Consider the following 15,222-nt stretch of genomic DNA (forward strand, 5'->3'; position numbering starts at 1 on the left):
GCCATTCTCCCGCCTCAGCCTCCCAAGTAGCTGAGACTACAGGCGCCCACCACCACGCCCGGCTAGTTTTTTGTATTTTTAGTAGAGACGGGGTTTCACCATGTTAGCCAGGATAGTCTCGATCTCCTGACCTCGTGATCCACCCCCCTCGGCCTCCCAAAGTGCTGGGATTACAGGCTTGAGCCACCGCGCCCGGCCATATGATAATTTCTAAAAGAGCTAAATATATATGTTACCTTTAATAATTTTGAAGAAGGAATTCTGATAGGTATAATTAATTTTCATATGCTTTATTGTCTAATCACTGTTGAAAGATCCTATGATTGAATGATCCACAGTGATTTATCAGCTGATATATTTTGAGTAGAACTAAAATGTATACAAGTTCCCCAATACCTGCCATTTATAAATGATATAAAATCTTTCTAAAACAAACATGTGTTAAACACATAGTAAATTTCACACACTGTGCAAGGTTCTATGGGACAATAAAACTGAATACATTACTAATCCTGGACTCAAAGAACTTAGACACCAATCTTTCTACTTTAACTATTACAATAACCACCTAAATTGATTCTACTGCATATGAGTCTTGTCCCATTCCAACCTACCATTTCTAAAATCTGTTTACATCTGTGGCAATGGAAATAATTTTTAGACTACTTACTGCCTAGTTTCTCAAAGGTTGTCACATAAGCACCTCAACAGGAAGGAGAAAGAGCCTAGGCCCTGGAGGCCTGGAGATGTAGATTGAAACTGCCATAACAAGCCAAAATTTTCTTTATCTAATTCATGCAAATATTACATTCACTCCATAATACAGCCATATATGATTTTGATATAAATAATGATCGCTTTTCTCCCCTTAGTTGAGTAAACTGACATTCTAGCAAGATGCCCCTTGTTATTTCTGTGTTTTCGCACACCCATACACTAGCAGGCCAAAAATACCTGCAGGACAGAGTCAAAAGCCGTCAGCCACTCCAACTACATTTCCCCCAGCAACAAAGCAATGCCACGCCACAGCCACATCAAAGTACTTGCAACACAACCCTCCTCCATTGCCATTCACTAATGCGCACACACGCGTGCGCACACACACGTGCCCCTTAATATTTCATGCCATTCCTGTTCCCTTTCCTGGAATTCTTGTCCCTACTTATCCAACTACTAACAAGCTTGTACTCATCCTGCCAGATTTCACTCAAGTATCACCTCTTCTGTGATGCTGTCCTGACCACACAAAACAGGTAACCATGCTTTCTTGCGTTACCTCTGCACCTCTTATATAGCTATGACAGCACCTCATTTGTTTAGTCATTTTCTTTCTCACTAAGCTAGTAGCTTCTTTTGAAGGCCAGAAGCCTCATTTAATTTATGTTTGTATTTGTAAGGCCCAACAGTGCCTGACAAACAATGGCTATTCAATTAATGTTTACCAAATAAACAGAGAGATAAATGACTAAATATCACTCCCTAAACTCTCCCCTAATTTATTTTTCATCATAGTACTTATAGCCTTCTAACAAACCATAATTCACTTATTATCGTTTTGTGGCTTTTTCACTGATATATTAATAATCCCAGCACGAAGAACAGTACCTGAGGCATAGTAGGCACTCAATACCTATTGAATGAATGAAAGAAATATACTTGGTTATTTGGAACTCATTCTGCTCAGATTATTCAACATAAAATGTGGCTTTTCCCATGAAATATTTTTTCGAAAAAAAGAAATGCCTGTATCCTTGATAATCACAGTAAATAACACCATTTTTATAAACTTTGAATAAAATATATAGTTTAATTATACAACTAGTATATATCATTTTTTAAAGGCTGGGCATGGTAGCTCACACCTCTAATCCCAGCAGTTTGGGAGGCCAGGGCAGGCAGATCACTTGAGGTCAGGAGTTTGAGATCAGCCTGGCCAACATGGTGAAACTCTGTCTCTCCTAAAAATACAAAAATCAGCCAGGTGTGGTGGTGCATGCCTGTAATCCCAGCTACTTGAGGTCTGAGGCAGGAGAATCACTTGAACCCAGGAGGTGGAGGTTGCAGTGAGCTGAGTTCACGCCACTGTACTCCAGCCTGGGCAACAGAACAAGGCTCCATTACAAAAAAAAAAAATATATATATATATATATATATATTTCTTTAATGTAGACCAAAACAAAACAAAACAAAACATAGATCTCCAGTTAGTGTGGTTTAAAAATTATTGGCTCAAGCCGGGCGCGGTGGCTCAAGCCTGTAATCCCAGCACTTTGGGAGGCTGAGGCGGGCGGATCACGAGGTCAGGAGATCGAGACCATCCTGGCTAACATGGTGAAACCCCGTCTCTACTAAAAATACAAAAAACTAGCCGGGCGTGGTGGCGGGCGCCTGTAGTCCCAGCTACTCGGAGGCTGAGGCAGGAGAATGGCCTGAACCTGGGAGGCGGAGCTTGCAGTGAGCCGAGATCGCGCCACTGCACTCCAGCCTGGGTGACACAGCGCGAGACTCCGTCTCAAAAAAAAAAAAAAAAAAAAAAAAAAAAAAAAAAAAAAAAAAAAAAAATTATTGGCTCAGAATTTGACCTATAAAGTAGAATACTTACTTGCCTGGTATCTTAATTGTTTTCAACATAAACCTCCCATTATTTTTCCAAATAAATTTTTTTGAATACATTTTTCGTAATGATTTCTGTATCCCAAAAGTATAATAATAATATATTTATTATAAATACATATTTTCTAATTACTAAAGAGCAAATTGATAATTACTAATTACATATTTACTAATATTAAAATTCTAGATACTCATAGGTAAGCCTGTGGGTTTTTTTAATTTTAATTTTTTTTTATTTTTGAGATAGAGTTTTGCTCTTGTCGCCCAGGCTGAAATGCAATAGCTCAATCTCAGCTCACCACAATCTCCACCTCCCAGGTTCAAGCAATTCTCCTTCCTCAGCCTCCTGAGTAGTTGGGATCACAGGCATGGGCCACCATGCCCGGCTAATTTTGTATTTTAGTAGAGACAGGGTTTCTCCATGTTGGTCAGGCTGGTCTCCAACTCCCAACCTCAGGTGATCCGCCTGCCTCGGCCTCCTAAAGTGCTGGGATTACAGGCATGAGCCACCACGCCCAGCCAGTTTTTTAAATTTTTAACAATATATTCCAGAACATTAGTTTTCAGAAAATGCAGGAAGATACTTACCCATCCTTGGTTTGATCAGCTACTCCTGCCAAGAGCTGCACGATCTTTGGGTTACTATTTGGATCATTATACAGTCCAAGATAGCGCTGAACAAAGTCTTCTGGAGTCATGTAATGCTCTCCATCAACCTCAGTACTGGCATACTAAAAAAACAAATAAATAACGTATACTGAAAAATTATCCAGTATCATTTTATATCCAATAGATGTTTTGTGAAAAGGTAAATTACAGGCCAGTATTAAAATCAAAATAAAGATAATAAATGCAGAATTTTTCTCTGGATACTGAAAAATCAAATATTCAGAGTCTGATTTTAAAACATTTTATAGTATTAATATATGCACAACATGTATGAACCTTGAAAACTTTATGATAAGTGAAAGAAGCCAGACACTAAAGGCCATGTATTATGTGATACTATTTACGTGGCATGTCCACAATAGGCAAGACCATAGAATCAGAAAGCAGAATATTGGTTGCCAGGAGCTGAAAGGAGAGGGAGAATGGGAGTTAACTGCTTATTAGGTATCACATTTCTCTTTGGGGATGATGAAAATGTTCTGGAATTAGATAGTGGTAGCATCATAAACATTGTAAATATACTTTAAAAAAAAACACTGAATTGTATACTTTAAAATGGTTAAAATGGTGAATTTTACGTTATGTGAATTTTATCTCAATTAAAAATACACATACTGGTAAGATAAAAGATATGAAAAGACTAAGAAAGGTGAAAGAGCAGCCAGGACCTGAAAGTGACTCCCAGAGGCTCCCTGTCTACAAGAGCACCAGGGAGACATGTAACCTGCCAAACCTTCGAAGTGAAATGAATGAAAAAGGAATAACAAACAAGACCTTTCATCATACCAAGTTCCAGCAGCTGGAAATAGGAAATAAATTAAAATATTCTTTGACATCAGTAATTCTTACATCAATAATTTTTTAAAATAAAGTAATAATACTTGCATCAAAGAAACTCATTGAAGTGCTTTATATACTATGGGATAACCAAACATGAACAACCAAAGCTCTTCTCCTTGAGTTGCATCAGATTGATCATTACTTCAGTCACCCAACAAAGCAGTAAGATCAGAACTGAAGAATACAAGGGCTCACAAAATGTCAAGCACGAAAAATTAAAACTAACATCTACACCAGGGCCTGGCCCATCACTGTTAAATTGCAGAACATCCAAATGAAGTGAAAATTCTACAAGTTTTCAGAGAGAAAAACCAGGTCACATATAAAGAATCATGAATCAAGGGCATCATGCTCCTCAACAGCCCTGCTTTTTTTCCCTCAGCACCTCTTTCTAACATACTTTATATTTTACTTATGGTTATTGTCTATCTCCCAATTAGAATGTGTCACAAGGCAAAGAATCTTTGTCTAATTTGTTTACTGAGATATCCCAAACACCAAGAATGATGCCTGGCTTATAGTAGGCACTCAGTAAATATTTGGCAAATGAATGAATTGGTAATAGGTACACAAATAACTAGGCAAATCAAAAGTTTGGTAATTTTTAACTATGAGAAATTATTTTTATTGTACAAAAATAGAAAATATCATAATCTATGACTTGGCTCAAAATAAACAGTATTTATAGTCATAATAATATAGATATCAAATGTTAATTTAATAAAAATTATAAATAGGACAGGTGCAGTGGCTCACACCCGTAATCCCAGCACTTGGGGAGGCCAAGGCGGATGACTGCTTGAGCCCAGAAGTTCAAGACCAGCCTGGACAACATGGCAAAACTCCATCTCTACAAAAATACACAAATTAGCTGGGCATGATGTCATGTGCCTGTAGTCCTAACTACTCAGGAGGCTGAGGTGGGAGGATTGGTTGAGCCTGGGAGGTGGAGGTTGCAGTGAGCAGTGATCATGCCACTGTACTCCAGCCTGGGCAACAGAGCAAGACCCTGTCTTGGAAAAAAAAATTATAAATATACTGAGAGGAATGTGAGAGGAAGTAGTATAAGGAAGCTAGGACCTCAGCTACTGTAACAAAGTCAAAAATGTCTAGACATATCAATATAGAAATGTGAAGGGAAATACCAAAAGAAATAGCTAAGAGAGTTACAAGTGGTTGCTTCTGGGAAACAAGATGGGGAAGAAGAATCAGGGCAAATGATTGTTGGTTTGCTTTCTGGTCAAGTATTGCAAGTGTCTCCATTTGTGGATCTGACTAAACAAAGCCACCTATTCTTTCAATAAGAAAAGAGTTAGCCCAGGCACAGTGGCTCACACCTGTAATTCCAGTACTTTAGGAGGCCAAGGCAGGAGGATCCCTTGAGTTCAGGAGTTCCAGCCTGGGCAACATGGAGAGACCAGATCTCTACAAAAAATTTAAAAAGTAGCTGGGCACGGTGGTGCACACCTGTAGTCCCAGCTATGCAGGATTCTGAGGAGGGAGGATCACTGGAACTTGGGAGGTCGAAACTACAGTGAGCCATGATTGTGCCACCACACTCCAGTCCGAGTGACAGAGCAAGACCCTGTCCCAAAGAATAAAAAACAAACAAAAAACGCCACAGAGACTACCACCCCAAGTGCTATATCAGCCTGCATAAGAAGTAGCCCAGTGGCCAGGTGCAGTGGTTCATGCCTGTAATCCCAACACTTTGGGAGGCCAAGGCGGCCAGATCACTTGAAGTCAAGAGTTCAAGACCAGCCTGAACAACATGGTGAAATGGATCTCTACTAAAAATACAAAAATTAGCCAAGCACGGTGGCCTGTGCCTTTAGTCCCATCTACTCAGGAGACTGAGAGGAATGGGAGAATCACTTAATTTGTATTTTCAGTAGAGACTGGTTTCACCATGTTAGGCCAGGACGGTCTCGATCTCCTGACCTCATCATCCACCTGCCTCGGCCTCCCAAAGTGCCGGGATTACAGGTGTCAGCCACTATGCTGGGCCCTCACCTGCATCTTTGTAATAGCCACTTCTTAGTCTCCCTGTCCCAAGTTAGTTCCTCTCTCCTCCACTCACCTTTCATGTTGCCATCAGGGATAGCACAGATCAGATTATGTCTCTCCTTTCTTCTAAAACTTTTAGTATTGTTCCATGGCTTGCAGAATAAAGTTCAGACTCTTCTGGTTAGCATTCAAAGCATTTGAGAGGTGGGAGAATCACTCGAACCTGGGAGGCGGAGGTTGCAGTGAGCCAAGATTGCACCACTGCACTCCAGCTTGGGAGACAGAGCAAGACCCTGTCTCAAAAAAAATAAGTAGCCCAGCGGTTGCTTGATGACTTGTGCTACAGAACAAAAATAAAAAGAAGTAGCCCAACGTGGACTTTTTTTTTTTATTTTTTTTACTAATTGGTGCTACCAAAAGCATTCAAGAAATATCACCCCAAAATAAAGTCATGTTCTCTATACATGACTATAAAAGCCATTCTTGAAGGGGTTTTGAGTTTAAACCTTGGCTCTACCACTAACCCTTTGTGAGTCCCTGGACAAGTTTATTGACCTCCCAGGCCTCTAGATATTTCACACACTTACACAACGAAGACAAAATAATCTTTAAAATTTCAAAACAATAAATATATAAACATAGGATAAAGAAAACAATAGCCTGGGCACGGTGGCTCACGCCTGTAATCCCAGCACTTTGAGAGGCCGAGGCAGGCGGATCACAAGGTCAGGAGATCGAGACCATCCTAGCAAACATGGTGAAACCCTGTCTCTACTAAAAATACAAAAAAATTAGCTGGGCGTGGTGGCGGGCGCCTGTAGTCCCAGCTGCTCGGGAGGCTGAGGCAGGAGAATGGCGTGAGCGCGGGAGGCGGAGGCTGCAGTGAGCCGATATCGCGCCACTGCACTCCAGCCTGGGCGACAGAATGAGACTCTGTCTCAAAAAAAAATAAAAAATAAAAAAATAAGTTTCAAAACAATAAGTATATAAACATAGGATAAAGAAAAAGCAAACTGAAAGATATTTGTACTAATAGTAAGTAGATTCCATCAATTCCTGTCAATTGCTTCTTTTCTTCCTCTTCTTAACATGTAGGAGACAACTGGACATGTTCCACCAAGATCACAAAACCACCAGAGTTAAGAACACGCAGGAACGAGGAAAGGCACAATATGAGGAAGACTGCTGCAATTGGAAAGAAAGATGGATACAAGGAAGTCTTAAAACAGAATGTAAGGAGACTGACAAGTTAGTTACTAGTCAATTACTAGTTACTGTTACTAGTTCCGTCCACCAGTAACTAGAATATGAGTTGCAAACAATGGCATGAGAAATATACCATGGGAACCAAAAAGGAGTGATTCATTCCCAGGACTGGTGGGATGGGGCCAGAGAATGGAGGGAGAAAGGCAACACTTGGAATGGACCTTAAAAGTTAAATCCAATTTCAATTGCAAGTGGAGAGAATGAGTACTTCAAACTAAAAACAAAAACACAAAAAACTAATGTGAACAGATGTTGAAACAAAAAATACCCTTTTTTTCTGGGAAAAGGGTTAGTTGGAAAGAAATACGGTAATAAAGAGAGCGTATAGAAATACATGTAGTAGAAAAGGCAGTTTGAGACCAAATGGTGGAAGACTTTGAATGCTAAACAGAAGAGTCTGAACTTTATTCTGTGAGCCTGGGACACTACTAAGTTTAAGAAGAAAGGAGAGACATATCTGACCTGTGCTATCCTTGATGGCAACATGAAAGATGAGTGGAAGAGAGAGGAACTAACTTGGAACAGGGAGAGTAGTAAGTGGCTATTACAGAGATACAGGTGAAGGCCGGATGCAGTGGCTCACGCCTGTAATCCCAGCACTTTGGGAGGCCGAGGCAGGCGGATCACGAGGTCAGGAGATTGAGACCATCCTGGCTAACACAGTGAAACCCCGTCTCTACTAAAAATACAAAAAATTAGCTGGGTGTGGTGGCACGCACCTGTAGTCCTAGCTACTTGTGAGGCTGAGGCAGGAGAATCACTTGAACCCGGGAGGCAGAGGTTGCAGTGTGCTAAGATCGCACCACTGCACTCCAGCCTGGGCGACAGAGCAAGACTCCGTCTCAAAAAAATAAATAAATAAATAAAAGATACAGGTGAAAGAGGTTGAGGCCTGAACCAACACAGTGGGCATGAAAAGGAAAAAACAGTGGGTACTTTTACCTATTGCTAATAGCTTTTTATTTATTATTTTAATAGTATTACATTCATACCATTCAAAATTCAGAAGGTAGCAAAGAATATACAGTGAAAAGTCTTCCTCCTACTTCTGTTCCCACTCAATTCCCCACCCGAGAGGCAATCGATTTCTTATGTATCCTTCTAGAGATGTTTTATGCATAAACGAGTAAATTATATATATGTTAATATATATACACCCAAATATATGTGTGTATATATGAAATTCTTATTCATTTCTCTTTTTTATATAAATGATAGCATACTATTTATACTGTCCTATACATCTTGCTTTTGTCAAATTCAGTCCTTTTGAAAAGAAACTTAGGGCCGGGCGCGGTGGCTCAAGCCTGTAATCCCAGCACTTTGGGAGGCCGAGACGGGCGGATCACGAGGTCAGGAGATCGAGACCATCCTGGTTAACACGGTGAAACCCCATCTCTACTAAAAAATACAAAAAACTAGCCGGCCGGGGTGGCGGACGCCTGTAGTCCCAGCTACCCGGGAGGCGGAGGCAGGAGAATGGCCTGAACCCGGGAGGCGGAGCTTGCAGTGAGCTGAGATCCGGCCACTGCACTCCAGCCTGGGTGACAGCGCGAGACTCCGTCTCCAAAAAAAAAAAAAAAAAAAAAGAAAAGAAACTTAGCAATATACAGGTACATATACACAAGTATACATTATATATAATCATAAAAACACTCAAATCCTTTGACAAGGAATCCTGGGCCTGACTCCTGTGAAAAATTAAAAAGAAGGAAAAACTAAACACAAAATACAAAGTAAGAAAATACTAGGTCAGGCACAGTGGCTCACGCCTATAATCCCATCACTTTGGGAGGCCAAGATGGGCAGATCATCTGAGGTCAGGAGTTCGAGACTAGCCTGGCCAATATGGTGAAACCCCATCTCTATTAAAAATACAAAAATTGGCCAGCCTCAGTGGCTCACACCTGTAATCCCAGCACTTTGGGAGGCCGAGGTGGGCAGATCACCTGAGGTCGGGAGTTCAAGACCAGCCTGACCAACATGGAGAAACCCCGTCTCTACTAAAAGTACAAAATTAGCCGGTGTAGTGGTGCATGCCTGTAATCCCAGCTACTCGGAAGGCTGAGGCAGGAGAATCGCTTGAACCCGGGAGGCGGAGGTTGCAGTGAGTCGAGATTGCACCAATGCACTCCAGCCTGGGCAACGAGAGTGAAACTCTGTCTCAAAATAATAATAATACTAATTAGCGGGCGTGGTGGCAGGTGCCTGTAATCCCAGCTACTCAGGAGGCTGAGACAAGAGAATCTCTTGAACCCGGGAGGCAGAAGTTGCAGTGAGCCGACATTGCACCAAAGCGCTCCAGCCTGGGCAACAAGAGCAGAACTCCATCTCAAATTCAAAAAAAGAAAATACTAGAGATGGGATTATGGTGATCTTTATTCTCTCTCTTCACAACTGCTTGTGTTGCTTCTTTGTTTCATTAACAGATGACAAAAGAGGGGGGAGCACACGAAAACATTTCAGAAATTTTGTATTAACAAAATTTGGCAACAATTGTTCTTTTTGCCACAGAGGTGTCTATTCTCTAATATCTGAATTTGACCTCCAGGACTACAACCACTAAATAGAAAACATAAACACACAATAAAAGTGCTCTGTATGTATGGCATCTACTTCATAGAATACTATGCAGCCATAAAAAAGGCTGAAATCATGTCCTTTGCAGCAACGTGGATGCAGTTGGAGGCCACTATCCTAGGCAGAATTAATGCAGAAACAGAAAACCAAATATCACCTGTTCTTATTTAAAAGTGGGAACTAAATATTGGGTATGAGGCAGGAGAATAGGGTCTGGAGGCCGTTTCACACCAACTTCCTAGAACTAAATTGAAAGGAAAACCCTAACTTTCCACACCTAAGTAACAAAAGGACCAGAGGCTACTCCCTTTGCAAACCCCTACCTTTTCTGCACGGCATATTGGAAATTGGCTGTTCACAACCAATCAGACTGACTGCAGGCAGTTTGCATATAAGTACAACTTCGTAACTTCATAACTTTCCTTTAGCCTCTGATTGGTTGCTTTCTACAGCCAATCAGACGTTTGCACAGGAGTGTGTCCTTTACAACTTCACTTCAGCCTCTGATTGGTTGCAGAAAGCAACCAATCAGACCGATTGTGGGCCACCACTTCATTTACATGAGGTAAGCACCAAGGGGCCAATGGGAAACCTCTAGGAAGTATTTGGACCTGAGAAGATTCTGTATCCAGGCCCTTAATCCGCTGCTCATTGGCTCCCACACTGTGGAGTGTACTTTCATTTTCAATAAATTCCTGCTTTCATTCTTTCGTTGCTTCATTCTTTCCTTGCTTTGCTGGGCGTTTTGTCCAATTCTTTGTTCAAAATGCCAAGACCCTGGACAACCTGCAGTCAAGACCCTGGACAAGCCGGGCGCGGTGGCTCACGCCTGTAATCCCAGCACTTTGGGAGGCCGAGGCGGGCGGATCACAAGGTCAGGAGATCGAGACCACGGTGAAACCCCGTTTCTACTAAAAATACAAAAAATTAGCCGGGCGCGGTGGCGGGCGCCTGTAGTCCCAGCTACTCAGGAGGCTGAGGCAGGAGAATGGCGTGAACCCGGGAGGCGGAGCTTGCAGTGAGCCGAGATTGCGCCACTGCACTCCAGCGTGGGCAACAGAGCGAGACTCCGACTCAAAAAAAAAAAAAAAAAAAAAAAAAGACCCTGGACAACTTGCAGTCAAGACCCTCTACCTATAACAGGTACACATGGACATGAAGACAGGAACAATAGATACTGGGGACTATTAGAGTGGGGAGAGAGAGAAAGGGCAGGGGGCGAAAAGATTCCTGTTTGGTACCATGTTCACTATCTGGATGACAGGATCAACAGAAGCCCAAACCTCAGCATCACACAATATACCTTTGTAAGAAACCTGAACCTCTTGAATCCAAAATTTAAAAAATTTTAAAGTATACTGTATGTATGGAATCGGCAAGATGTCAATATTCTTGACTTTAAAACTATCAGGAAATAGAGCAGCCTTAGCATAAACCACAAAGGACACAGCGGCTAACAAAGAAAACAAATGCTTTAGTTGACATGTACTGAAATAGGCTGTGCCAGTATCTGGGGTTATAAATGATACCAAAGAACCACTTACCCTGAGGTATTTTGCCAGTGTTTTCTCCAGCTCTCCTAGTCTATTTTAACTTAATTTTCACTGAAAGATAGAGTGTACAGCTTAGAGGAAAAAAGTCTTCTCCCATCCATAAGGAGTCAGTACTTGACCTCTACAGGAGACAGTTAACTAATTAACTCATTAAATTAGAGACAATTACTTGGCAATGTTTGTAAGCCTGTTGCCTGAACAGCAGAACCAAAGAGGGAGTTTATATCTGAAACTAGAATCTGTCTACCCACAGTCAGTCAAAAATGCTAAAATATTTTAGGTATTATGCTAATAAAGCTGGTACCTCAAAAATTGGTGATATATTTAAATCAGGGGTCTGGGTTTTGTTTTTTTTTTGGGAAACAGGGTCTCTTTCTGTCACCCAGGCTGGAGTGTAGTGGCAGGATCACGGCTCACAGAAGGCCTCGACCTCCCAGACTCAAGTGATCCTCCCACCTCAGCCTGCTGAGTAGCGGGGACCACAGGTATGTGCCACCATGCTCAGCTAAGTTTTTCAATTTTTATTTTTTTGTAAAGATGGGGTCCCACTAGGTTGCCCCCCCACACACACATACATACTTAGTATATCAAGCAATTTAATAGTTTCATAATATAATTTTCATTTTGTTCCTGTCTTTTCAAAGGATGAACTAAAATGACTTTAGATGAAATTACCCAAGTATGTCTATACTCCAAGTAACTTTAGAGTTCATCATTTGCCATTTCAAAGATATCTCTTAAGCAGTTGTATTCCCTCTTGGGCAAGAAGTCAAGGACACATGGAAGACATTGACATAAAGTAGTTGACAGTATCTGAAATAGCTGGTCCATTTTCTTTATTAAACTTTTTCCAAGCCCAACTCAAGTATCTGAAATATAAAAGAACATACAGCTTTGACATTTCCAGAAATATTTAAATTTACATTGAATATAGTTAGCATGTGCTTGGGAAAGCCTTAGCATTCTAAAGCTTGAGAAATAAAATAGATCTTATGAGAGATTAGAATCCTCATATATTTAATCAAAATTATTGTCTATAAAAGATGGCAGGGTTTCATATATAGATGTGTATCATAATTACACTGAACTACCTCTAGCTCCAAATGAGAAGATCATGCCATTTAAAAATGTTTTGCCTACCAAGCCAACAGATCAACATACCAAGGCTTCAACTGACTGTAATAAACTGGATAGCAGTACCTCCTTTGCAATTTACCAAATTTAACCTTATGTGACCTTTAGGATGTATGCAACTGGCTGGGCACAGTGGCTCACACGTGTAATCCCAGCACTTTGGGAGGCCGAGGTGGGTGGATCACGAGCTCAGGAGTTTGAGACCAGCCTGGCCAACCTGGCAAAACCCCATCTCTACTAAAAATACAAAAATTAGCCAGGTCTGGTGGTGGGCGCCTGTAATCCCAGCTACTCGAGACGCTGAGGCAGGAGAATCACTTGAACCGAGAAGGCAGAGGTTGCAGTGAGCCGAGATCCTGCCACTGCACTCCAGCCTGGGGGACCAGAAGAACACTCTGTCCCGGGGGGGCGGGGGGAAGTATGTATGCAACCTATATTATTACATTAACTACACATTACAAAGACTGACACACAACCCTAAATTTCCACTAAGAAAAAAAGGTTAACTTAAAATTCAATGATTTGAATGAGTATAAAGCCCAAATACTCTAAATGATACCAATTACTTGTTTAAATAGTTTGAGTTCATAAACAGATCCTTTGATGTTTTATATCTCTAAAAGATATTCCAGAGACTATAAAGAAAAATTCTGATGTGTTAGGACTAGAAAACTGGTTACTTTTAAAAAATTATATGGTATATCAAGATTAAGGATTTTTCAAGTATGCACACCAAAACTAAGGCAATATATCTAGAAACACTGCTTTTTAAGCCAAAAATCTGCTAAGATCAAATCTTTCAGGTTATTTTGCATTGATTTTGAAACTGTGTGCCAGCCACTATGCCTGCTGCCCAGTACTGGGGATACAGAGATCAACAAGACACAGTGCCTGTTGTCAAGTAGCTCAGAGATGATGGCATGATGGACACTAAAACTGGGTCAGAGGCCGGGCGCGGTGGCTCAAGCCTGTAATCCTAGCACTTTGGGAGGCCGAGACGGGCGGATCACGAGGTCAGGAGATCGAGACCATCCTGGCTAACACGGTGAAACCCCGTCTCTACTAAAAAATACAAAAAACTAGCCGGGCGAGGTGGCTGGCGCCTGTAGTCCCAGCTACTCGGGAGGCTGAGGCAGGAGAATAGCGTAAACCCGGGAGGTGGAGCTTGCAGTGAGCTGAGATCCGGCCACTGCACTCCAGTCTGGGCGACAGAGCGAGACTCCTTCTCAAAAAAAAAAAATAAATAAAAATAAAACTGGGTCAGAAAACTTGGGTTCTAAACTCCTGTGCCATCAACTCGAGAACTTTTGGGCAAAACATGCAGATTCTTGGAGCCTCTTCTTTAACAAGGGTTTGCAGAAAAACTGCTGTCCTATTGTGAGGCAAAAATGACACCTTGAACACCAAAGTACTTCAAAATTGTAAAATATAATTTGAAATAGTTACTGTAAAATGCTTAGAAACAGAAAAGCATAGGATCTCAATTTCCCTCTTGCTCAGTGAATTTTTCTGCTTTTGCCCAAACATGAAGAAATTACTGTTCTAACCTTTCATCTCTCTCCAAGCCAAAGTTTCCCTGGGTTGGCTGCCAGTATTTCTGGGCTTACCACAAGATCAGTCCTGACTGGTCTAGGCAGCTTTATCTCTGTCTAACCAACATGTGGCTGTAATATGAGTCAAAACAAACTGTTCCTCCATGACTTTGTTCCAACTGAGATGAACTGACATTTTCAGATCTTAACATCCTTTCAATTTCAGTAACTCAAATGACAATGTCATGAAGTTTAGTAACTACAGATATCTCATAGAGCATTTCCCACAAAGAAAAATGAATTATTTGAACAATAAAAGAGGACAATATGTACCAAAGCAAGAACTGAGCATATGAAGCTAGTTCTCTTACTGTCCTTCACTGTTACGGCTCTTACTTCCAATGGAAGCCAAATTTAGTCGGGAATGCATGCCCTTTCACTACACAAGCACTCTGCATAAGGAGCAAAGACCACAGCAGATCTGACACACAAACCCTGTTAAACAGTACAATGTGTAATTTGCCTTATCTTATTATGTTAGTTCAATTAGAATAAAAGAGCATTCTATCATAAATATTTTATAAGAAAAAAATTATTTTAAACACATATGGCCACTTGGACTTTTTAACAACTTTATTAAGCCATATTAATTTTTAAAACAGGGATTTTAATTAGTAATATAAAATTTTTCTGATGTTACTAAAATCAACTACCTGAGCGTTAGGGAAAAGCAGTTGTATATATCTAATTTTGATTAGCACTTTCAGTTGCATATTTTGGATAAACTAGAAACAAAACATTTTACTGATTTTGCTGAAAAAAAATTCTTCAGTGCTCTGCCTTCCTAACTCAGATTGCTTCCATGAATACTATGTGCTTATTTTTGTTGTTGTTTTAATATATTTTCACTGTCCACTATAGCAAGCCCTACTGTCAGCTACTGAATTATGCAATTTCTAACACAGCAGGGAGGTCAAGACCCTTATTAATCACTGAAATCAACTGAAGCTACCATAATAAAGAAGATC

The 15,222-nt window shown here is 40.8% G+C and overlaps 1 protein-coding gene across 2 annotated transcripts in view; it reads right to left on the reverse strand.

The window, feature by feature from the left end:
* SLC25A12 (solute carrier family 25 member 12) overlaps positions 1 to 15,222 on the reverse strand; it is a 115,834-nt gene that overhangs the window by 84,223 nt on the left and 16,389 nt on the right. For both annotated transcript variants that reach the window (XM_025404089.1, XM_025404088.1), the window contains exon 3: positions 3,202 to 3,344. In XM_025404089.1, coding sequence (XP_025259874.1) covers positions 3,202 to 3,205 — 4 coding nt within the window. In that variant the 5' untranslated portion in view covers positions 3,206 to 3,344. The remainder of the gene's footprint in view (positions 1 to 3,201; positions 3,345 to 15,222) is intronic.

The sequence above is a fragment of the Theropithecus gelada genome, chromosome 12 (assembly GCF_003255815.1).
Source record: "Theropithecus gelada isolate Dixy chromosome 12, Tgel_1.0, whole genome shotgun sequence".
NCBI lineage: Eukaryota > Metazoa > Chordata > Mammalia > Primates > Cercopithecidae > Theropithecus > Theropithecus gelada.